Below are 23,801 nucleotides of genomic sequence, written 5' to 3' on the forward strand. Positions count from 1 at the left end.
TAATATAAGACTACGGAAAATGTCCCTTTCTTTACCTGAATGTCAATGTAAGGTCCTCAGCTGGAACCTTACTTTGTGGTTCTGGTTGTCCATTTTCTGCTTGCTTACTTGTATTCAATTTGCTTTTCATGTCCAGAGAACACTGGTTCTCCTTGGAAAAAGAAGGAAGTAAATTTAATTACCATATATTTTATAATGCCAATGAAAGAAGACCAAATATAGATAATATAAACTGATGATCCATAAATCATATTCAGTCTTTATAAAATGACCAAAGGAACAGGAAGCCTGAGAGACATACATAACAACAGAGTACATCTACTCACTAAAAAAGCTAGAAAACAAGGGGGAAAATGCCTGAAATGAGAAAACCTGATGCCTTAGAAAAGATAAGCCAAAATATAATAACTACCTATAATATACTTATTGAAAGCAGAAAAATAAAACACCTATTCATCTGCTTAGAAGGAATGTGAAAACTATGCAACAAAAGTCAATTACCCATGCAACCTGGGGGGACGGATCGACAATTTACTAAAATCAGTATTGGTGTGCTAGGAAGCAAACCCCAAACACATCCATGGATAGAACTCCTCAAGAAGAAATGTGTAGACTGTATTTCATTCATAACAAAAAACAGGTCTGCAATAACTAAAGGGCTATAAAAACTGAATGTTTTTTTGCGGATACATATTTTTATAACATAATGGTATTGCAAAATCATCAACACCAACCCCTCGGCTTCCCTAGTCAATATGTTTAACAGTAATTTAATAACCTCCAATTAACTACCTGTTTTCCCTGAAAGTTTTTTCATAATGCAGAATCCTAAGACAAAGAATATACTCAAACCAAAAGGGAATGAGAGGAATGAATAAAACCAGGAGGCATCCCATCTTCCTAAGACTTATTCAGGATATTAATCCTTCACTGGAGTGCCCTAGGGTGATGCGCCTAGAGGCTTGAGTTCTGGAACAGCACTACACAGACGCTCTCTGGTCACACCCCCGCCCCTCCAGCCGGCACCACCCTTTCCCACCGTAACACTCACCATACTCAGTTCCCGGGTTCTCTTCCCGATTTCCCTTTCCACCTGGTGCAGTTCCAAGCTCAACTGCTCACTTGAAATCATTCCAGGCCATTTTGGAGGTGGTGGTGGTGGCTGGGACTGGCCTGCCAGGGTGCTCACCTCCCTCTGCAACACCAGCCTGTTACTAACAGCCTAGTGCATAAAGCCAAGCACATACACAACTCAACACATTTCACACCATGCACAGAATGACCAGGCCCAATTCCAGAACATCGCCTCAAATACCTTTTCACTAAGATATTTGCAATAAAAATGATGCAATGGTAAGGCACTATCTCTTTGAGTACCATCTGAATTTAAAATGAAAAAATAGGGGACTTAAACTTAGTAAAGAATATTTGAAAGAGAAGTCAAGTATAAATGTACATCTTTCCCCCTTTTTTAAATGGAATATTCTGAAGTAAATCCTGCAATTTATTTCCGTGAAACCTCAGTAATGGCAAGGATTTTTAACCATAATGAGTTAAACATGTGGCAAGCTTCCAAATGCTGCCGATACTCTTTTGGAACAGAAAATTGGTCTACAAATTTCAATTAAGACAAAAAGCCATAAATTATCAGGATAAGGAATAACACTTTACAGAGTTAATGGTCTGAATCTTTAAGAAAGTTAATCAACTAAAGATGATAAACATAAACACAGCATTCTCTTTTTTTACAATAGGAATTAGCAAGAAGTTCTGGACCAATGTAAAGAAAACAATGGCAAATGAAGACAGAAAATGAGTATTACACAGTTAAAAACAATTCTAAACCTTATTGCTTATATAAGAGCACAAGCCAGACATGTGTTCCAAAAAAAAAAAAAAAAAAAAAAAAAAAAAAAAAAAAAATCTCCTGTTGGTCTTGGTAATAAGAGAGTCTAAGATAGAATTAGTTAAAAATTTATTTCCCCCTAAATTTTTTTTTAAATTTCTAAGGAGATGCCTTACTTATTAAAGATCTTGGTAGAAACAAAAGACTAATAGTCTAACAGTTATTTTTCTCTCCAGATGGGGAAAATGTATTTATCAGAATAGTCTTCAGAATATATATAGTCTTCAGTTTACTAAATTCAAAGATTATGCTCTCATGCAAAGGGTAATATTAACAAAACCTAGTCTTCTTTATATGGCACTTAAAAGGATTTTTAAAATTCTTTGTTTTCAGCAATTTTTTTCTCTAAGTGTCAAGCAGCACGGCAGAAAGAATACTGGATATGAAGACTTGGGTTCATATTTCAACCTCTGTGAAACTCGTATCTTTCAACCAGAAGAGGGGGGACTGTACCACTTGCCCTAACCGACCTATCAAGAGATACTGTAAGGGTCAAGTAGGATATACGTCAACTTATAAACTGAAAAAACTCTATTAATGAAAGATACAATTGTTATACAGAGGCTATGCTTGAGTCCAAGTTCTAAGCTTCTACTTTTTTTTTTTAAGTTTATTTATTTTGAGAGAGAGAAAGAGAATGAGAGTGCAAGTGGGGGATGGGTAGAGACAGAGAATCCCAAACAGGCTTCACACCGTCAGTACAGAACCCAACACGGGGCTGGAACCCACGAACCATGAGATCATGACCTAAGTTGAAACCAAGAGCTGGACACGTAACTGTCTGACCAACCAGGCACCCCACTAAGCTTCTACTTTTTAAATATTTGTAAATAAATGCTGAGGATTAAAGGAAATCAGAAATTTTTTTTTAAATTAAGAAATATGAGAAATTAAAAACAAATGTTGGGGCACCTGGGTGGCTCAGATGGTTAAGAATCTGACTCTGGATTTCAGCTCAGATCATGATATCACAGTTCACAGGATCAAGCTCCGCATTGGGGTCTGTCTGTGCTGACAGCTCAGGGCCTGCTTGGGATTCTCTTTCTCCCTTTCTCTCTACCTGCCCCTCCCTGGTTGAACATGCATGTGCCCATGTGCCCTCTCTCTCTCTCTCTCTCTCAAAATAAGCATTTAAAAAAATAAATTAGGGGTGCCTGGGTGGCTCAGTCGGTTGAGTGTCCGACGTCGGTTCAGGTCATGATCTCGTGGTTCGTGAGTTCGAGCCGTGAATCAGGCTCTGTGCTGACAGCTTGGAGTCTGGAGCCTGCTTCCGATCTGTGTCTCCTTCTTGCTCTCCCCTCCCCTGCTCACGCTCTGTGTCTCTCTCAAAAGTTAAATGAACATCTAAAATAATTTTTTTAATAAATTAAAAAATAATAAAAACAAATGTAAAGCTAAAGGCATTTGTTGATAAAAACTGTATACCTTAAATGTGCCATCAGGGAACATAAGTTCCTGTTGGGAAGTTTTAGATGGCCTGTTTTCTATTCTCATGGAATAGAAATTCTAAATTTCCCACCATCCCACACTGAAGTCTTAAGTATTTAAATTCTTTGAAGAATGGACACCTATACTAACTCTTTAAGAAAGAGACCTTAAGTTTTTATGTTCAGAGTACCTCAAAAGTTCTTTCTTTTAAAACCTCTTTGAGAACCCTTCAAAAACTGGAATGAAAAAATATCTGTGGTCTGGTACCTCTAAGCCACGTAGCTGGGTCTGCTGACTAATTTGATGGTTTAGTTGCTGCAATTCTAGTCGTAGCTGTTCCCGCTCAGCAGATGGAAGGGGTTTTCCATGACTGGCTACTTCTGACATGGACATTCTGTCCCTTGTATGGGAAAAGAAAGGGTGGAATAAATTTTAAATTTTATTAAAAATATATATATTATTGAACTAACGTAACATTTTGTGTCAACTATATTTCAATTGAAAAAAAAAATTAAAAGAGAGAAAACAAACAAACAAGCCCCCTAGGTTTGGTCTACTACTGTTCTGACATAAAAATCTGTTACTTCACTATGAAAAATATAAAAATTATTGACAGGGCGCCTGGGTGGCTCAGTCGGTTGAATGTCCGATTTTGGTTCAGGTCATCATCTTGCAGCTCGTGAGTTTGAGCCCCGCATCAGGCTCTGTGCTGTCAGCACAGAGCATGCTTTGGATCCTCTCTCTCTGCTCCTCCCCTGGTCATGCTCTCTCTCAAAAATGAGCATTTAAAAATAAATAAATGAGTAAGTAAGTAAATAAATAAAAATTACTGACAAGTAAAACAAATAAGAAAAGCTGAATAATTTTAAAGGTTTGTAGAAGCAAAAAGAATGACTCATACCTCTCACTGAAGTGTCCCTGAGAAGGTATGTTTTGATGAGGTGAATATGGAGAACCTCCCCAGCCACTGTGGGTTCCATATGGACTATAATCTACAAGAGAATAATGTAGTGCGGTATGATGCAATTCAGAGGTTTGATTCTTTTAAGGCAGCCATAATCTAGAAGGCATAGGCATTTTGTGTACACGGCTCTCTGGAAAGATGTCTACCAATGTGACAAGAGGATACTGATGGTTTTTTTCCCCCACTGAACGATATCAGTGCTTGTAACTGTTTCAATGTTTAAAAATGAAAATTTATTATTTTAATAATAGCAATGAAGCTAAAAAACAACAACAACAACGGCAATCTTCACATACCAGACCTGCTCATCTGTACCCTTAGAATTCTCTAGTTATAATTACTTTCTGCAGGGATAATTCCATGGAAAAGTTTAAAAGACTAGTGTCTTGGAAGATTACGGACAGCACTGATCGTAGGGATCAGTGCTGAAAGTAGGGAGTCGGGATGGTGCTGAAAGTCATGAATATGAAGCCCCTAAATCAGTTTACCTATGATTCTTACCTGAGATGTTCATCGGTTTTGTGGGAGCTCCCTGAGGTGCCATAGCCTGCATTGGACCAGCACCCTGATATATTGTTTTGGAGGTTCGAGAGATGGCACCAAACCGAGAAACGGTTGGTCGGTCTCCGAAAGGGATAAGGTCATCATCACTGGTTTCTGCTGCTCTTCTTTGAAGATCCAGTCGCTGGTCTCTCATTCCTTTACTCTCCACGTTCTGATAAAAAGTAAAATGAGAAATCCACCCCACACTTAGATCTCTAACATTACTTCTTCCAGATATGTGATAAGGTTAAAAAAAAAAAAAAGTATAACTTTCTTACTTGTAGGACTAAAGTACTTTGCTTGTCATAGTAAACACTGCTTTTTAAACCTTTGCTCACTCCCCACAATAAGAAATATATTTTACATCATGACTCAGTACATATACATATTCTAATATATAGATATAATTTTATGACAAATATTTGCTTCTTACTATATGTAATGTACTCTCACATTTATAGTTATTCGAACTCATTTCTTTAAAAAAAAAAGGCCCATGACGACCCAATTTCAAAACTCAATAGTTAGAAAACCACCACTTAAAAATTTAAGTGTCAACAACAGATGTTTCAAAGGGATTCCAGTTAGAAAGAAGGAATTACCAAGATAAACTGAAACGGAAATTCAACTGCTAGATCTTTGCTACTCAAACTACAGTTCGAGGACCAACAGTAGCAGCAGCAGCAACACATGGGAACTCATTAGAAATGCAGAGTCTCAGATCCCACCCCAGTATTACTGATTTAGGACCTGCACTTTAATTGGCTCTAATTAGACTCCAAGGTAATTTATACACACTTGAAAAACACTGTCTTTTACCATTTAGGAGATTTTCAATCACATCTAGGTTAGGCTGACAAACATTTTTATTCTTTAGTGATTTAAGGAAATGAGTTTTATTTTGCTAATTTTTATTACTTTAATATAATAACTATTTCTGAAAGCCAGGTACAAAGCAAGGGTTCCCGTCTATCTCCACCTCATCTCACTCTTGTTCTTAGAGAGGATGTTTTCTTTTTTATCTTTTTTTTTTTTAATGTTTGTTTATTTTTGAGAGAGAGAGAGAGAGAGAGAGAGAGCGAGCGAGCAGGGGAGGAGCAGAGATAGACAGAATCTGAAGCAGGTTCCAGGCTGTCATCACAGAGCCTGACGCGGGGCTTGAACCCGCCAGCCATGAGATCATGACCTGAGCCAAAGTTGGATGCTCAAGCGACTGAGCCACCCAGGCGCCCCTAGAGAGGATGTTCTCTAAATAATGTTTCCTTAATCCCACCACAGAAAAATAAAAAGATTCAAAATTTCTGTCCCACCCCCACCCAATGCCTTTCTTTCTCTCTTTTTTGGCTGGCATCTAATCATATTTATGCTATGTATATCATTTCATTCATTTATGATATTAACATCCAAGTCTTACTTTTCTATTACTAAGAATTGGTCTCTTAACCAGTTGGACAAGTATTTGTCTATGAAAACCTGTATAATATCCTAGGCAACTTCTGTTAGGTTAATTAGGGGCACATGGCTTAAGGGTATTAGCCCAGACATACCTTTCAACATAGCAATACCACTTCTAAGCATAACTAATGTATGTACACAAGGAAATACACAAAAATGTTCATTGTAACACTTAACAGTACGGTAAAAGATCAAAATTAGCCTAAATGTCCATCAACAGGAAAAGGAACAAATAATGATTTCTATACATATTTACTGTATGATACCAGTTACCAGACAATGGTATTTGATAAAAAGTTAAAATGAATGAACTTGACCTATAAATTTGGATACATCTCAAAAACAAAAATTGAATTAAAACGCAAGCTGACATATATATTAATATAAGGTCTGTAAACATACAAAACTGTTTAGGAATAGTATGAAAGTATCCATGAAATGAGTAACTTTCAAATCAGGATAAAGGTTACCTCCAGGGAAGAAGGAAGGAAGTAAAAGGAGATTAGGCAGGTATATTCAGGAAGATCTCACTATTTCTATAAAGTTTTATTTCTTTAAAAAATAAAGAAGCAATTCAGATAGTTATGTATGTTAAGCTTGGGCATTAGACATACTGTTGTTACGTTATTTTTTATTAAAAATTAAAATAGAAGTATAACACATTTCAATATACCACAGTCCACTCGAAGCTTATTAGCTGCAATTCTGACTCAAATACTATTGTTCACTAGATTCAACTTTGTTGTTTAAACTTCAGAGTTTTAAGAGAGTTATAATTTATTTAGACAAGAAATCCAAGATCCTGATTAATTATGCAAGATAATTTAATTTTGTTTCTGAACAGTTGTTGGGTTCATTGTTGGCTGCACAGAAATATACTAGAATGCTCTCCTTTGTCTATCCAGATGTGCAATAGATTAATTTTTATACCTGAAAAAACAAACATAAAACCCCTATAGTTTAAAACTAACTCAATCACATAATATAGAATATGGCCTTGCAATTCTTAAGTAAAGCTCAAATTATTTGTGTCTACACTATTAACTACACAGACATATTTGGTGTATCCTGATTTGCATTAACTACAGCTTAGTTACTACACATACCATCATTTCCACACTCCCCGCTGCCACAACATCTTTGGGTTTTGCATCTTTGGTGCCAATGTAGGAGCCGATGGTATCACATGACCAGGGAGAATACTGGCTATAATCATTTCCTTTGTATTTCCCAGCTACTTTCAAGTCTTCGTCCAGAAACTACAGATGGAAAAAAATACACACATAGGAAATAAGTCTTTATAAGTAACAACACAGAGAAAGCAGGAATTTCCTAGAACACCATGCTAGAGCAACACAGTGATGGGTTATTTGATTTGTGTCAGAGCAGAAGATTTTTATAGACTCTGAAAAATATAAAATAGGTGGAGAAAGATGTTTAGTTTTTACTCTTTGTTAGCAGAGGGTCAAAAACAAGTATCTCAATATCCTTTAAGGAATCAAGCCAGGACTGGAGGAGGTTTGCTTATCCTCTTCTTCATCGGATGGAAATCAACATTTAAGCTAATACATACCCGGCCCTAGTTTTGCCAGACACTCCTCAATGTTTCTTTCAGTAACATTCCAGATAATCAAGAACATGAAAAACTACTTGAAACATAACTGAGAAGGCACTGTGTAGTACATGATGATACAGTAACTTTTACAGAAATCTCTTTAACAGCACTAATTCATGTATTTTCAAAAATGTGTAGTTACTTTGGAGAGAAAGTAGGGGACAGAGGATCTGAAGCCGGCTCTGAGCTGACAGCAGAGAGCCTACGTAGGGCTGGAACCCATGAACCACGAGATCATGACTTAAGCTGGAGTCAGACGCTTAACTGACTGAGCCACCCAGGTGCCCCTAATTCGCATTTTAAATAAATTCTGGGAGCGCCTGGGTGGCTCAGTCAGTTACGTGTCTGACTTTTGGTCTTGGCTCTGATCATGATTTCGCAGTTTGTGGGTTCAAGCCCCGCATCAGGCTCTGCGCTGACAGTGGGGAGCCTGCTCAGGACTCGTTCTCTAACCCCCTCCCCATCTCCCCTGCTCGTGCTTGCTCTCTCTCAAAATAAATAAACTTAAAAAAAAATTTTAAATAATAAATTCTGGTCCTTAGGCTGATTCTGCGAAGTGAAAAGGATAAGATACTAGATTTTCTCAACATGAGTTCTGAAATTATATAATAAAAGAATAGCTATTCTAATGTGATTTACTAAAATCACAACATTCACATTTACGTTTTACAAAGTGCCTTTACATGTACTATCTCCAATATTCCTCAAGTCCGTGAGAACACAGATGACTAGAACTATACTGTTGGGGCGCCTGGGTGGCTCAGTTGATTGAGCTTCTGACTTTGGCTCAGGTCATGATCTCACGGTTTGTGAGTTCAAGCCCTGTGTCGGGCTCTGTGCTGACAGCTCAGAGACTGGAGCCTGCTTTACAGTCTGTGTCTTCCTCTCTCTCTGACCCTCCCCCATTCATGCTCTGTCTCTCTCTGTCTCAAAAATAAATAAACATTAAAAACAATTTTTAGGACTTTAATACTGCTTTCGTGTTATCATAAATATATATACAGTGATATACTGAGAATACAGGGGCTCTTGGTATATGTAAGTGGCTTTATGCCTCCCCCTATCTAAAATAAAGATCTCTTCTCTGAGTCATCATTATTAGTTTTCTGTACTGACAGAGGGTCTTGCTGTTTATAAATATTATTCATTTTCAATGATAACTCCTGTTTCTATTGTCTATAAACTTTTTGTCCTACCTATATTTAAAACAATTTTTTTGGCTTCTCTGTCTCCTTTAGTTCTCCTCCAAATGCAAACTTCACATAGCTAGCTTTTTAAAAAAAATTTGCTTTATTATTTTTTTGAGGTAGAGCACGCGCATGCATGCAAGCAGGGGAAAGGGGCAGAAGGAGAGAGAAGAGAATCTTTTTTTAAATTTATTTATTTATTTTCTTTTATTTTTTTTATTTACATCCAAGTCAGTTAGCATATAGGGCAACAATGATTTCAGGAGTAGATTCCTTAATGCCCCTTACCCATTTAGCCCATCCCCCTCCCACAACCCTCTCTAATTACCCTCTGTTTGTTCTCCATATTTAAGAGTCTCTTATGTTTTGTCCCCCTCCCTGTTTTTATATTATTTTTGCTTCCCTTCCTTGTGTTCATCTGTTCTGTGTCTTAAATTCCTTATATGAGTGAGGTCATATGATGTTTGTCTTTCTCTGACTAATTTTGCTTAGCATAATACCCTCTAGTTCTATCCACGTAGCTGCAAATGGCAAAATTTCATTCTTTTTGATTGCCGAGTAATACTCCATTGTGTGTGTGTGTGTGTGTGTGTGTGTGTGTGTGTGTGTGTGTACGTACATGTACACACACATACACACCACACACCACATCTGAGAGAGAAGACAATCTTAAGCAGGCTCCACATTTAGCACAAAGCCCAACGAGGAACTTGATCCCACAACCCTGGGATCATGACCTGAGCTGAAATCAAGAGTTAGGTGCTCAACCCACTGAGGCACCAATACAATAGCTTGTTTTCATATCTTGATATGACCTACTAAGAAGAGCTTACCCCCGCCCCACCCTAATGTATTATACAGCTGTTAAAAAGAATGAGATAAGTTTATATCTGACAAAGAAAGACATCCAGGATAATTGGTTAAGTAAAAGGAAAAAAAAACAGTAAGATGCAAACAAAAACTCAGAATATAGTACTAAATGATCCTATTAAAAAACAATACATTAGTTCGTGCACATAAAAGCTGAAATATATTTACAAAGTTGAAACGTATAATAAATTTACAGTGATACAGACTATGGGACTTTGGAGAAATTTCTCTATGTTATGTATTTTTATAATGTACTAATTTAGTACAATTATATGTAGTTTATAATCAAACAAATAATATAAGAATATAATCAGATAACAGTAACTAAAATAATTCTAGATAAAGTTCCTTAATAGTGAGGATCCTAATTTTTATTAGAAATAAAAAAAAGTTATTATTTATTAAATGCTGGATGTGTGCCAGAGGCCTTATGTCTTACTTAAATCTTTCCCACATCACTATGAAGTAGGCTTTATTATGTCTGGTTTATAAATGGAGAAACCGGAGCTTCAGAGTTTAGGGAGGCTAAGTAATTTACAAAAGATCTCATGGAGTGACACAGCTTAACTTCAAAAATAAATTATCTTTGATTCCAAAACTAGCTTACTTTTTGCAGTGTCATATTGCTGATAAAATAGTATGGCCTAACTAGGTTCTAGGAGGACTCTAAAATACAATGTTTGAAAAAATGTAATGTTGGGGCACCTGGCTGGCTCAGTGGTTGACCATCCGAATTTTTTTTTTGGTTTACTTATTTTTGAGAGAGAGAGAGAGAGAGACAGAGAGAGAGAGAGACAGAGTGTGAGTGGGGAAGGGGCAGAGAGGGAGACACAAAATCCAAAGCAGGTTCCAGGTTCTCAGGTGTCAGAACAGAGCCTGACGTGTGGCTTGAACCCACCAACTGTGCAAGATCATGACCTGAGCCGAAATTGGACACTGACCCGCTGAGCCACCCAGGCACCCCATGTCCGACTCTTGATTTTGGCTCATGGAGCCTACTTAAGATTCTTTCACTCTCCCTCTGCCCCTCTCCCCCACTCATGCTCTCTCTATGTTTATACTTACAAATGAAGTTAGATTATTAATAGAAGATGTTATGATTTTACTAATTAACCTACTTTATTATGGAAAATTCATCTAAAGTGTTTAGATAGGAAAGTTGGGTAACTAAACAACTGTTATTTAGTAGACCACGTTCACAGACCCAAAAGATTACTGCTTACTATATGCAATGTGATGCACTTCACTTTTCAGTTTTCATTGTTATTATTCATAATCTGTCAGACAGTAAACCTGTTTAGAATCATAATTCTATACATAAAGGATGTAAGACATTTTCCTTACATAATATCAACTGCAACCCTGCTGAGAAAACCTATTTGACTTAAAAAAAAAAAACAAAACAACACTTACACACACTGTTGAGGCAGTGAATACAATCAATCAATAAACCAAAATAAATAAATGAGATCAACAAAGCAAAAGCTGGCTTTTTGGAAAAAAAAAAAGAAAAAGAAAAATTTGATAAATCCCTAGGAAGACTGACCAAGAAAAAAAATTACCACCGATATTGTAAGTGGAAAATGAACACCACCAAAGACCATGTAGATATTAAAAAGATCATAAGACAACATTCATTCATAATTAACAATCACCAGTGTCCTACAGAAACACAAAGATAATCCCCAAGATTATGCTTTGGAGCCCTGTAGTACATTAACCAGTTTATTCTAGCAACTTTCAGGGTTTTTTTCCTGCCTTTCACATTACTGTATTAACCTTTCTTTTTCTCTTGATCAATTTCACCATCCTATTTTCCTCATTACTGAGTTAAATAAATCCTTGGTGCATCTTACTTATTAAAAGTCTAACACCAAGAATAGAGAGGAATTTCATTAATTTGATAAAGATTATCTACCAAAAAACCTACAGCAAACATAATAATGGTAAATTATTAAAAGCTCTATTTACTCAACGACTAGAGATAAGACTACTTGTTGTCATTCCTTTTATTCAACCAACATTATAGTGGAAGATCTAGCTAGCACAAGGTTAAGAAAAAGAAGAGACCTAAGAATTGAGAAGGAGAAAGTCAAACGGTCATTATTCACAGAGGATTTGATTGTGTGTATGGAAAATCCAAAAGAGTCCACTAATATATGCTAGAATCAACATGGAAAGTCGGCAACACTGCTGAATACAAGGGTCAATACAGAAAAATCTATTTAATTTCTCTGTATTAGTAACAAAATGAAATTTCAAGAAGAATTCCATTAGTTTAAAAAAATCTCAGTTATCGGGGTGCCTGGGTGGCTCAGTTGGTTAAGTGTCTGACTTCGGCTCAGGTCATGATCTCACAGCTCGTGAGTTCGAGCCCCGCATCGGGCACTGTGCGGACAGCTCAGAGCCTGGAGCCTGCTTCGGATTCTGTTGTCTCCCTCTCTCTTTGCCCCTCCCCTGCTCACATTCTGTCTCTCTCTCTCAAAAAATAAACATTAAAAAAAATATATATATCAGTTATCTAGGAATAAGTTTAATTAAAGATGTGCAAGACACTGAAAACTATGATTTATGACATTTCTGAAAGAGATTAAAGATCCAAGTAAGCGGTGGATATATAATGTTCTTGCAGACTCAATATTCGAAAGATGTCACTTCTCCCTAAACCAATCTAAAACAACAATGTCCAATGGAAATAAAATGAGACCCCCATATATTAACGTAAAAATTTTCTAGCAGTCACACGAAAAAAAGAAACAGGTAAAATTACTTTTGCTAATATATTCTATTTAATCTAATACATCCAAAGTATTATCATTTTAACATGCAATTAAGAAATATATTAATGAAATGTTTTACTCCTGGGGCATACTAAGTCTCGGGCCCAGTGTATATTTTACGTTTACAGTACAATTGAATCTGGACTAGCTATATTATTTTAAGTACTCATTAGCAACATGTGGCTAGTGTTTACCATACTGGACAGCACAGATCCAGAGATTCGATGTAATCCTAATAAAAACTGATACTTTTGTGAACATCAACATGTTGATTCTAAAATGTGTTTGGAAATTGCAAGGACTAAGAACAGCAAAGGTAATATTGAAGAATAACAAAACTGGAAATACATCACCACATATTAAGACATATTATAAAACTATACTAATACAATGTGGTATGACTACAAAGACAGAAGATATAGATCAATGAAACAGAAGAGAGTCCAGAATCTTTTACAGTTACCCGACTATGACAAAGGTGACCTGATTATGATAATGATGACTGCAGAGCACTAGGGAAAAGATGGCCTTTCATTAAATGGTGCTAGGTAAAGGACATATCCTACGGGGGAAAAATGGATCTTCACCCCTAACACAGTAACAAGAATCAATTCTAGATGGATTACAGATGTAATTGTAAAATAAAATAATAAACCTTTTAGAAGAAAACACAGGAAAATATCTTCATCATCTTGGAAACAGCCAAGATTACTTAAACAAGACACACAGCAAACCAATGATGGAGGAAAAATTGATAAATGGGGACTAAAAATGATGTGCTTACCTCCTCTTGATGAAAGGCAGGAGGCAATGTCGGTGAAGGTGCAAAAGGAGGTGGAGAGATAACCTTCCTTTCCTCTAGCTGGGCCATTATTTCCTTTCGTCTGCGATGTAGCTCATCTAGACTAGGATGGGGCTGAGGAGGAGGAGGAAGCCGGCTATAAGGAGGCTCCTGAAAATGCAAAGTTTAGTAAAAACTGAGAATTTCAGAACACATTAATTCATTTAGCACATATTTTAAATAGACAGCAACTTGTATATTCATCTCAATATGTGAAAATCCTGAGACTTACTGCAACAAAGCAAAACAAAATAAGTAACCCACCCAAAAAAACTCTTGAGGATTTCCCAAAGAGCTAAATTTAAGTTTCTTTTTCTTAGCCAGAGACCATAATTTCTAAATAAAGTTGGCCCTTGAACAATACAAGCTTGAATGGCAAAGGTCCACTCATAAAAATTTGTTTCCATAAATACAGTTCTGTAAATACATTTTCTCTTACGATTTTGGTAACATTTTTTCTCTAGCTTACCTTATGGTAAGAACACAGCATATAATACATATAACACACAAAATATGCGTTAACCAACTATTTATGTTATTGGTAAAGGCTTCTGGTCAACAGTAGGCTATTAGCAGTTAAGTCTTCAGGGAGTCAAAGGTTATTACATGGATTTTTGATTGCATGAGGCAGGGTTCTGCCCCTTAACGCCTGCATGGTTCAAGGGTCAATGTAGATATAGAAATGTTAAATAAACTATCTAAACTTCAGAGACTAAGAAGAGTTAGTGGGAGTGGGGTGGGGTTTTTTATCCCTTTTAATGGTTTAAAAAAAAACCAAACAAACCCCAAAATCCTACCCAAATTGTGAAAAGATGTAAAAAAGGAAGGGGGGGGGGTTTCTTACAAAAAAGAATTAATCAAAGGGTTATTACCATGGCTAAAAGGTATATCACTGCAACAACAATCAAATTAAATCTATATAGGAAGAAAAAAGCCCAGCATACTCTGATGTACGAAGGTCTGATCTGAGTTGGATGGGGAGCCACTGGATAGTAACCCTCCATCTGTTGGTATCTTTCTCTGGATTCTGGCACATAGGATGGCACTGCTGCAGGTGGAATCTCAATGGGAATAGGACTTTCTCGGAAAATCTCCTCTCTTGTGTACGACTGAGCAGGGTACACTCGGCGGCCATCATAGTGTGGCGGGTACATAGGTGGATACTGTTGTGGCTGTGTGCCATACTGAGAGTTTACTACACGATCCTGGAGATAGGGTGGATAGTGATCCAAGTAGGGAGGACCAGGTTCAGGAGCAGATGGTGGCGGTCTGACAAAGCGGGACATACACTGTGGTGGTGGAGTGTAGTACATACCTGTACAATGCAGAGGAGGAACCAAAAGCAACAATAAGCCAATCTATCTTTTCATATTTTCCCTTCTGAAATATCTCAACACTAAAGAATTAAAAATCCATTTCTTTAGGTTTTCCCTTCTGCTTATGTCGTCAGGCTAACTTTATGAAAAATAAGCAGAAATTAACCTTAATCCTTAAAAGTCATCAAAAAACCTAATCTATTTATAATCTACAATAGCAGACTGGCTCTCTCAACTGACCATCTTTCTGGTGTGCCTTAACGCAATGCAAACATTGGAAACCAAAAGACTACCTTCCCTTGAGACTTGGGTTCCACAAATCACTCACACGAATTCTGAATGTGAAACTGAGTTAACTAGAAAGCAACATGGCACACAAACTGTGTGCATAGTAGCTATTGCATAGCTCTAGAATTCTTGAGACAAAAGTTGTGGCAGTAGCTTCCTAATTTTCAGACTTTTGTCTCAAGTGATGTGATCCTGGCGCACAGGTAGGACCCCAAAATTCTATTTCTACAGCTTCCTCATTGTAATTGGGCTTTTTTAGTAGCTACTTCTGAGAGTCATTCCTGGAGGCCTAGCTTAAGCCTACTTCTCCAATACTTCCACTGATTTTGTGGGTATCTAAATGCCATGCATTAAACCTCTTTCTGCTTAATGCAGCAAGAATGATTTCTGTTATCTGCCAGTGGACCCTGACTGATACAATGTATTTAAGTACTCAAAAGTACTTGAGTTTTTCCTGTGATGGATGGCCCAAAGGAAGATACAAAAACCTTTCATCATATTTTTATGTGTACTGACAATGTCATACCAATTTAAAGCTATTCTTTTGAAAGTAGAGAAGGCATTTCTGATTCAAAGTTAAGATAGCCTTGGGGAAAAAAGGAGAACATCTTTAATCTATCCCAGTTTAAAAAATAATAGCACCACACTGTCTCTGACAGAGATCCAACACTTTAGTTTAAAAAGCAGTGTTCATGTTTTTTCACAGCAATTGTGTATGTGAAGCCTCTTGGTCATCTCCTCTATTATCCATACCTGGTATTATCATTAAAACTGGCTAATTTTTCAAATTTGCCTATTTCCTTTAATCCCTTCTTCTTTCTGAACGCACTAATCTAGGCCTCAATACTCAAAACCTGGTTTAACAACAGTCTCCTTACTACTCCTTGACTCTAGACTGTCATCTTTGCAATCCACTTGTAAATTTATCTTTCTATTCCCATACCTCTAGTTAGAGCATTCTTCCATAAAGTCTTTTTGATTCCTTAATTCTCAGTGATCTCCCTTGAGTCTTGCAGTTCATCTCTCCCACATTAATATTAACTACCACAATGGAACACTGAATTTTAAACACACACATACCCACATATATATACAACATATGTACGCTCACACTATCCTTTATTAATATTGATTCTACACTATCATCTCTCTATACCATGTATGCTGCATTATTCTCATAAATGTTACAGGGCCCCCAAAAGTATTATGTGATAACTGAAAAACATAGTGTGTGTACCCACCATAATATTCTTTCCATGGTCTACTTGGGCGACTTGTTATTTCCACAAATATATGCACATATTTAATATACAACTAGCTTTCAGTGATTTGGGCAGTTGGTTTATTTATAAAGCTTTGCTAACTCACTTATTTTTATTTTATACTATTTAGTTGATCATAAAGTCTCAACTTTTTCTACAGTATTAAATAAGTGCATTTATTTACCTTGAGGCTTCTGTAAATATGATCACTCTTTCTTGGAATTGTTCTAACTCCTAAGAAAAGTGAGCAACATAAATAAAAGATCATTACCCTGCTGATAAGGTGCTGGTTCAAATGGTGGGGCAGCTCCTCGAGGATCCTGATAATAAACATCTGCCTGTTGCGCTGGATATAACTGAGAACCCCGTGGGACCATCTGAAGGGGTTTGGTGACAGGCATGGGAGGCAAGTCTGTTGGCCCCCTTGGAGGTACAGGATGTGGATTCACAGGTAAGGCAGAAATACTCTTAGGGACAGATTCCAGCCTAAAAGAATAAAATTCCAAAGGTCAACTTTAAGGTCTCAAAAATACTTCTAATATACACATATTGTAAATGTAAAAAAAAAAAAAAAAAAAAAAAGCCTCAATTTGGGTAACTTTTTCTTTTTTTATTTATTTTGAGTGGGGGCGGGGGGCAGGGTGGGGACACGAATGCATGGGTGAGCAGGAGGGGCACAGAGAGAATCCCAAGCATGCTCCATGCTGTGAGTGCCTGAACCCACAAACCGAGAGATCATAACCTGAACCAAAATCAAGAGTCAGATGCCCAACCAACTGAGCCACCCAGGCACCCCGGAAAACTGTTTTTTCCTAATAGTCATTTCTTTTACAAAATTTGTAAACTTTGACCTTATCTCACTTATGCTAATTATTTCTTAAAACGAACTGGCATAGAAAATAAACAAAATATAGCCAAAAATGAGTTTTGTTTTTTTTTTAAACCAAAACACTGATTATCTTTCTTCCCTCTACTTTGTTTATAAAGGAGAAATTTTAAATAAAAATTAGGAAAAATAACGTACAAGTCAGGAGGGGATCCAGGGGCACTACTGCTCAGATGATCTATCTTTCCTGGTTTCAGACTAGAATCGTAGGTGGGGTCTGTCCCTCGTGGAATCAGCTGTGTTACTGTATTCCCTGCTGATACAATTCCATTTGGCAGAGCGGGGGTTTTTCTGCTAGGCAGATCCACTGCACCTTCATCTGGAAGGACAGCTGCTGAGGGCAGGCCCACCTCATTAAGTTGACCCAAAGAGGCACTCAGGGGTCTTCTGGGAACCAGGCGTTTGTTCATTTTACGAAACCTATATAAAAAGCAAAAGCATACACCAAAACCCAAAATTATAAAAGCGAAACCAAGCACTAAAATGTATTTAAGAAACAGATACAAAAGGAAAAGATGCCAAGAACATTACTTTCTGGAAATACTCTTGAAACACTGGCTGTAGCTATCAACCTGAAAACTTGTATGTGTGTATACCCTATAAAATGTCAGGCAACACATGAAGTATAAAATTCCTTATAAGTATTTGTAACATTACTAATCATATTAATATTTGTATTATAACTTACTTTATTGTAAGTTCTATTTCTCAAACATATTTAGAGGGGGTAAGGAAAATCTTTAGAAGACAGTTTCTGAAATATTTTGCTTTAGCTTCCCCACGAATGCCGTGGGATACAGTGACTCTATACTGTAACAATAAAACATAAAGCCTGTGTACAGAGGAAATTTTGCCATTTATTCCAGTAATTTTTTTTTTTTTTTTTATTTTAGAGAGAGAGCATGATGGGGGCAGAGGGAAAGAGTGAGAAAGAGAGAGTCCCAAGTAGGCTCCACGTTCAGCACAGAGTCCAACGGAGGGCTCGATCCCACAACCCTGGGGGGATAATGACCTGAGCCAAAACCAAGAGTCGGATGCTCAATACACTGAGCCACACAGGCTCTCCTCCATTAAAATTTGTATATAATCAAGAATAGTAATTTGTATCAGATACGATTCAGAGATGCTGATGCTATGTATGCCTACACAAAATTGAAATTATTCTAAAAGTGGATTAGTGAAAACATAATGCCTAAATATAAACAGATACTGCAGTATAAAAGGCATGTAGATTGTAAATCTAACCACAGGAAAAATATTAAGCCAAGCCATCAGCCTCTACTACCCTTGTTCCTCAACGATGAAAGCAAATGTATTTACTCTTGCTAGAGCACTTTAAAAAATAATCTCAAAGACAAACTCCCATAAGAATAATGCTATTTTTCCCAATGTTTCCCATATTGGACAAATTTTATAGGGGTGGGGAGGAGACACTACTCCTCAGACATAACCACTGTTAGCAGTTTGGTACATAATCCTGCAGATTTTCCACTCCACACACTGCCTTAATATGTATGTAAGATTGTTATTAACAGAAATAGGGTTGTAACTTCTTCCTTTCACATTCTGGATATTCCCTTACGTTGGTACATTTTAGGCTATTCCTATTTTTTGCTAAAAAAAATGCAGTAACAGGTGCTTCTGTACATGTACTTGCGACCTTGTGTAACTAACTAGAAGCAGAACAGCTAAGTCTACTTACTCTATGCACATTAGAAACTGTTATAATGTTCCAAAACTATTATAACTCCTACTGGTAATATTTTAAAAAATGTCCTTTTTCATTATCTTATCACACACTGGGTAGTATTACAGTCTCTATGAATTTGATAGTTCAAAATATAATTTTGTCTTAATTTGTATTTAACAATCAATGAAGTTGAACATACTTTTACATGTTTATTACTATTTCTTCTGTGAAGTGCTTCTATGTTCATGAGCCATATATTTACTGGTTCTTCGCTTTCTTACAGATTTGTAGCAACTCATTTTGTGTTAGGGGTACGTCCTCTGTATGTCATTTCCCCAGCAATCTTTTTTTTGAATTCTGGCGTTTGGGCCTTATCTTAACTTTTCTGTAATCAAATTTATCAGTCTTCTCCTTTATGGATGCTGGGTTGTCATTCTTGAAAAAATCCTTTCCTATTGTAAGATTAGGTTAACAAAAACAGCAAAGATCCCTAAGTAGTGTATCATTTCCTTCTTAAAGATTTAGATCTCTGATACGTTTATAATTCGGTTTGGTATAAAGGTAAGAATTGAGTTCTAATGATTTTTCAAATGGACAGCAGTTGTTTCAATGTCATCTTTGTTACTGATGTGAAACTCCATCTTCAGCACAAATGCTCAGTTCCTATTGTGTCTGGCATTCTTTCTAGATTTTCCATTGTACTTCATTGATCTAGCTATTCCTATGCTAAAACCAGTCTCTATACGCACTTCAGCTCATAATACACTTTAAAAGTTGATAGTCTAGTCCAGTCTGTTGAAAACTTCTTTTTTTCAGAATTTCTCTGGCTGTTTGCACATATTTACTTTTCCCAATGAATGATTTTGTTAGATCCTAACAATCATCATGTTAAGGTTTTGATTGAGATTTCACTGAATTTACTGAGAAAATAAAACCTGTATAATGGGAATTTTTATCCAAGAACACAGTATCCTTCTTTATTTATTCAATTCTTCTCTTTTTTAATTTAATTTTATTTTTTGAAAGATTTTTTTAGGGGCGCCTCGGTGGCTCAGTCAGTTAAGCATCTGACTTTGGCTCAGGCCATGATCTCACGGTTTGTGGGTTTGAGCCCCGCACTGGGTTCTGTGCTGACAGTTTAGAGCCTGAAGCCTGCTTCTGATTCTGTCTCTCTCTCTGACCCCCGACCCCATGTTTATTTTTGAAAGAAAGAGAGAGAGAGAGCGCGTGCATGCACATGTGCACACACAAGCAGGGGAAGGGCAGACAGACAATCCCAAGGAGGCTCCATGCTGTCAGCACAGAGACCGATGCAAGGCTTGAATTCACAATCTGAGAGACAATGACCTCGGCTTAAATCAAGAGTTGGAGGCTTAACCAAGTGAGCCACCTAGGTGCCCCTATTCAATTCTTATTTGCCTAGGTAGCTTACTAATTCAATTTACACCGGTCCTCAATATTTCTTGTTAATTTTTTATTTGGTATTTGTTGTTGTTGGTGGTGGTGGTGGTGGTAATGCCAACGGGAGCTTTAATTTCCATTCTGGTTATGTTTCCCATTTTAGTTTATATGAGTACAATTCATTTTCTTTTCTTTCTACTATGTGCTGGAAAATTTAACATCAGTGGAATTATTTGATCTCTGAAATTTAAAAGAATCTGGGAAATTTAAAAGAATCTGGGAAGTTAAGCCTGGCAATAAAATAATTTCTTGAATTGAGCAAAGGGCAAGTTTTTCCACTGGAAATACATTATTCAATTATTTAAAATCAGTAAGTTAGAATGGATGAAAATTCTTAAGAGTTTTAATTTTGGGGGGAAAGTGCAAATGACTCACTTCTATATTTAGTTTCCTATTTGTGGGCACGATGTAATGAAAGCTGAAGAAACTGCTTCAGTTTTCTTAATTTTTACAATTCTGTATTACTTTCTAAATATTTCCCATTCATTAAAGAGAATGCAACTACTCTTTTTCTGTTTCTCAACAGTGGCAAATTATTCTACTTAGTAACTCTACCTTATTTTATAACAAGTTATTAGAAAGTTGAATTTGATAACCTTTACACTTACTTCTCCAGTTCCTCCTGTGAGTGTGCAAATGTACAGCTGGCCCCACGCGGACATCCTCCCCTCTGCTTCATATCTCGACACATGTATGTTTTATATTTGCTGTGCTGTGGAGGCTGAGACCAAAATTAAAACATTAGACGCTGACTTCAGACTAACTCACACAATTATCTAGACTGTGCAGAGAAAAAAGTCACTTAGAAAGTCATTCTGTCTAAAGTCTAGGAGTCCAAAAATAATTAATTAAAAGAACGGAGTCCTGATTTTTTCATATGTTGGCATAACGTCTCAAACATGTAACATCACATAAATCCTGGATTAAACGTCATAAGGGCTTTATGACTTTCTTTCCAGGTTCTATAATGGACAAACCACTGGAGTTTAGGACCTTCAAATGTCTAATGTATGTCCTAATATTTGTTTTGGACAATATTTAGTATAGCGATACTTCCAATGATGTTTTCCTATGAGACAACACAAATCTATAGTAGGCTCCATACCTGAAAAATACTCTGCAAACAATTCTTGATATGCAGAAGAACATATCAAGGACTTACAATATTTCTAAAAGTACAAATGAAACTTATTATTTGCAACTACCATACAAGACAAGGAGGATGGACGTGGGGAGTTAATGAGGTATCAAACATAATACTAAGTTAAATGAAATTTGATGCATTTTATCACTTTTTGCAGAACTTAGATTAATCTTATTATTTTTGTTACATTCTTTATGATGTCTAATGGAACAGAGATTTAAAAATAAGTTTTTAATCTTTATTTCTTATCATAAAATAAAGTCTGGTCTATGCTTAGACTATTCAAGAATTGTACCCATATTATTCTACTCAGCAGAATACTTTTTAAAAACGACTTTTAAGCAATCTCTATACCCAACATGGGGCTTGAACTCACAACCCCAAGATCAAGAGTGCTCTACCAACTGAACCTGTCAGGCGTCCCGCCACCCCCCAACTCAGCAGGATATGTTTAATATTTCTTGCCTCTCAAAGAAAAAAGAAATATTGAAGAAGCTACTGTGTGTTTTTTTAATTTAAATATTTATTTCAGGGGCGGGGAGCACAGAGAGAGAGAGGGAGAGAATCTCAAGCAGGTTCCATGTTGTTCAGCTCAGAGCCTGATGTGGGGCTTGAATTCACGAACCTAATTATGATGTGAACCGAAATCAAGAGTCAGACGCTTATCTGACTGAGCCACCCAGGCGCCCCGGAGAAGCTGTTGTTAATATCTACCCGAACCCTATAAATTAATATAAAATTTTAATTTCACAAGCTTACGAATGCAAAATAGAAGATCTAATAACTCTAACATAAATCCTGAGGGCAAAATAAAATTATTGGGAATAAAATTAAAAACCAACCATAACATAAGCTCTTACATTTTACTGCCATACACTTCATTTAAAAGTATTTGAAGAAAATTTGGCCCACTGGCACAACAGACATTATATGGATAAAAAATGTTAAAATACTGCTATGGAAGAAGTATTTACAAATATGTGAACAGTACTGGACAGATACAGCATTAAAAAGTGATATATATTGTCTAATTGAAATAGAATAGGAACCAAAGAGAATCATTTACTTAAATACATACCTTTACACACAATCAAATGCTGCTATATATTCAATGTGAAACATGACTCCAATACAACATTAGATCAACAGGATTATTTAATTTCATTGTTGCCACATAAGATTACTAGACTAATCCATTAAATTGGCTGCTCACCATACTAATTTACAGTTCTACAGTCATAGTCTCAAAATATTCATGTCATCTTGTCGGCTTTGTATCTGTCACAACATCCACAGTGCCTTACTTCTAAGTTTCAAACATTCCCCTTACCTGCTGTTGGTCTGCTCCCTTTTTGCTATGGTTCTGGATATAGTCTACCAGACCATGGACCACCGTACGCACAGCCACCAGCCCATTTTCTAGCTGTTCCCAAGTGGGAGGAGGAGCATCTACATAACAAATTAAAAAAAAATTTTCAGTGATGCTATTTGACGTTCCCACTATGGAACTAATTAAAAGAGTTAGTATCAGAACTTCAGTGAAATCAAGTTAGGCTTCATGTAGCTTTTCAGGTAATAACTTATTTGCCTAAACATCATTTTAAGGAATGGACTGTAAACTAAAATAACTACAGGGACAGGGAAGCTAACATAAAGAAATTAAGTACACCAGACAATAAATGGCGACTGCCATTAGACCCTTTGTGTTGGAAATGACAACAGAAGAGTGACAGGGGCTGTGCTGAACTGGAGTATGTCCCACATCTATGGTTGTGGTTACCTGTCAACTTTAGTGGATTGCTATGATGTGATGATGCAAAGCTAGCACTGCCAGATACACACTGTTCCCTAAGCAAAACTGAAATTTGAGATTTTCACGTAAAATTACCAAGTTTGTAGGTATCAGAATCTAAAAAATTCAGAATATTATGCAGATCCATACTGTGTGGTCCAAACAAAACTTAATAGTGGACTAACCAATCTGTAATGTCCATTTTGAAATTCTGCATAAATCAAGTATTGGTAAACAGAATGTTTACGAAGTTTAATAGAAGAGTTAACTATATAAAGCAACTCTACTATATATCTTCATTTAGTAAGTATCTGTCCAGTGCCAGCACTGTGATTTTATAAAGGAAAAGTTAACCACAAATATGTTCTCTAAG

General features: G+C 36.6%; 1 protein-coding gene across 8 annotated transcripts in view; it reads right to left on the reverse strand.

The window, feature by feature from the left end:
- RC3H1 (ring finger and CCCH-type domains 1) overlaps positions 1-23,801 on the reverse strand; it is an 85,893-nt gene that overhangs the window by 9,153 nt on the left and 52,939 nt on the right. For 7 of the 8 annotated variants that reach the window (XM_042976773.1, XM_042976778.1, XM_042976776.1 and 4 more), the window contains 12 exons: positions 22,967-23,085; positions 21,101-21,213; positions 17,480-17,761; positions 16,727-16,941; positions 14,534-14,904; positions 13,533-13,700; positions 7,403-7,555; positions 4,800-5,013; positions 4,236-4,326; positions 3,602-3,734; positions 1,052-1,222; positions 36-151 (listed from right to left, as the gene is read on the reverse strand). In XM_042976773.1, coding sequence (XP_042832707.1) covers positions 36-151; positions 1,052-1,222; positions 3,602-3,734; positions 4,236-4,326; positions 4,800-5,013; positions 7,403-7,555; positions 13,533-13,700; positions 14,534-14,904; positions 16,727-16,941; positions 17,480-17,761; positions 21,101-21,213; positions 22,967-23,085 — 2,146 coding nt within the window. The remainder of the gene's footprint in view (positions 1-35; positions 152-1,051; positions 1,223-3,601; positions 3,735-4,235; positions 4,327-4,799; positions 5,014-7,402; positions 7,556-13,532; positions 13,701-14,533; positions 14,905-16,726; positions 16,942-17,479; positions 17,762-21,100; positions 21,214-22,966; positions 23,086-23,801) is intronic. The other variant, XM_042976779.1, reaches the window with a different exon arrangement.

Source organism: Panthera tigris, chromosome F3 (genome assembly GCF_018350195.1).
Source record: "Panthera tigris isolate Pti1 chromosome F3, P.tigris_Pti1_mat1.1, whole genome shotgun sequence".
Taxonomy (NCBI): Eukaryota; Metazoa; Chordata; class Mammalia; order Carnivora; family Felidae; genus Panthera; species Panthera tigris.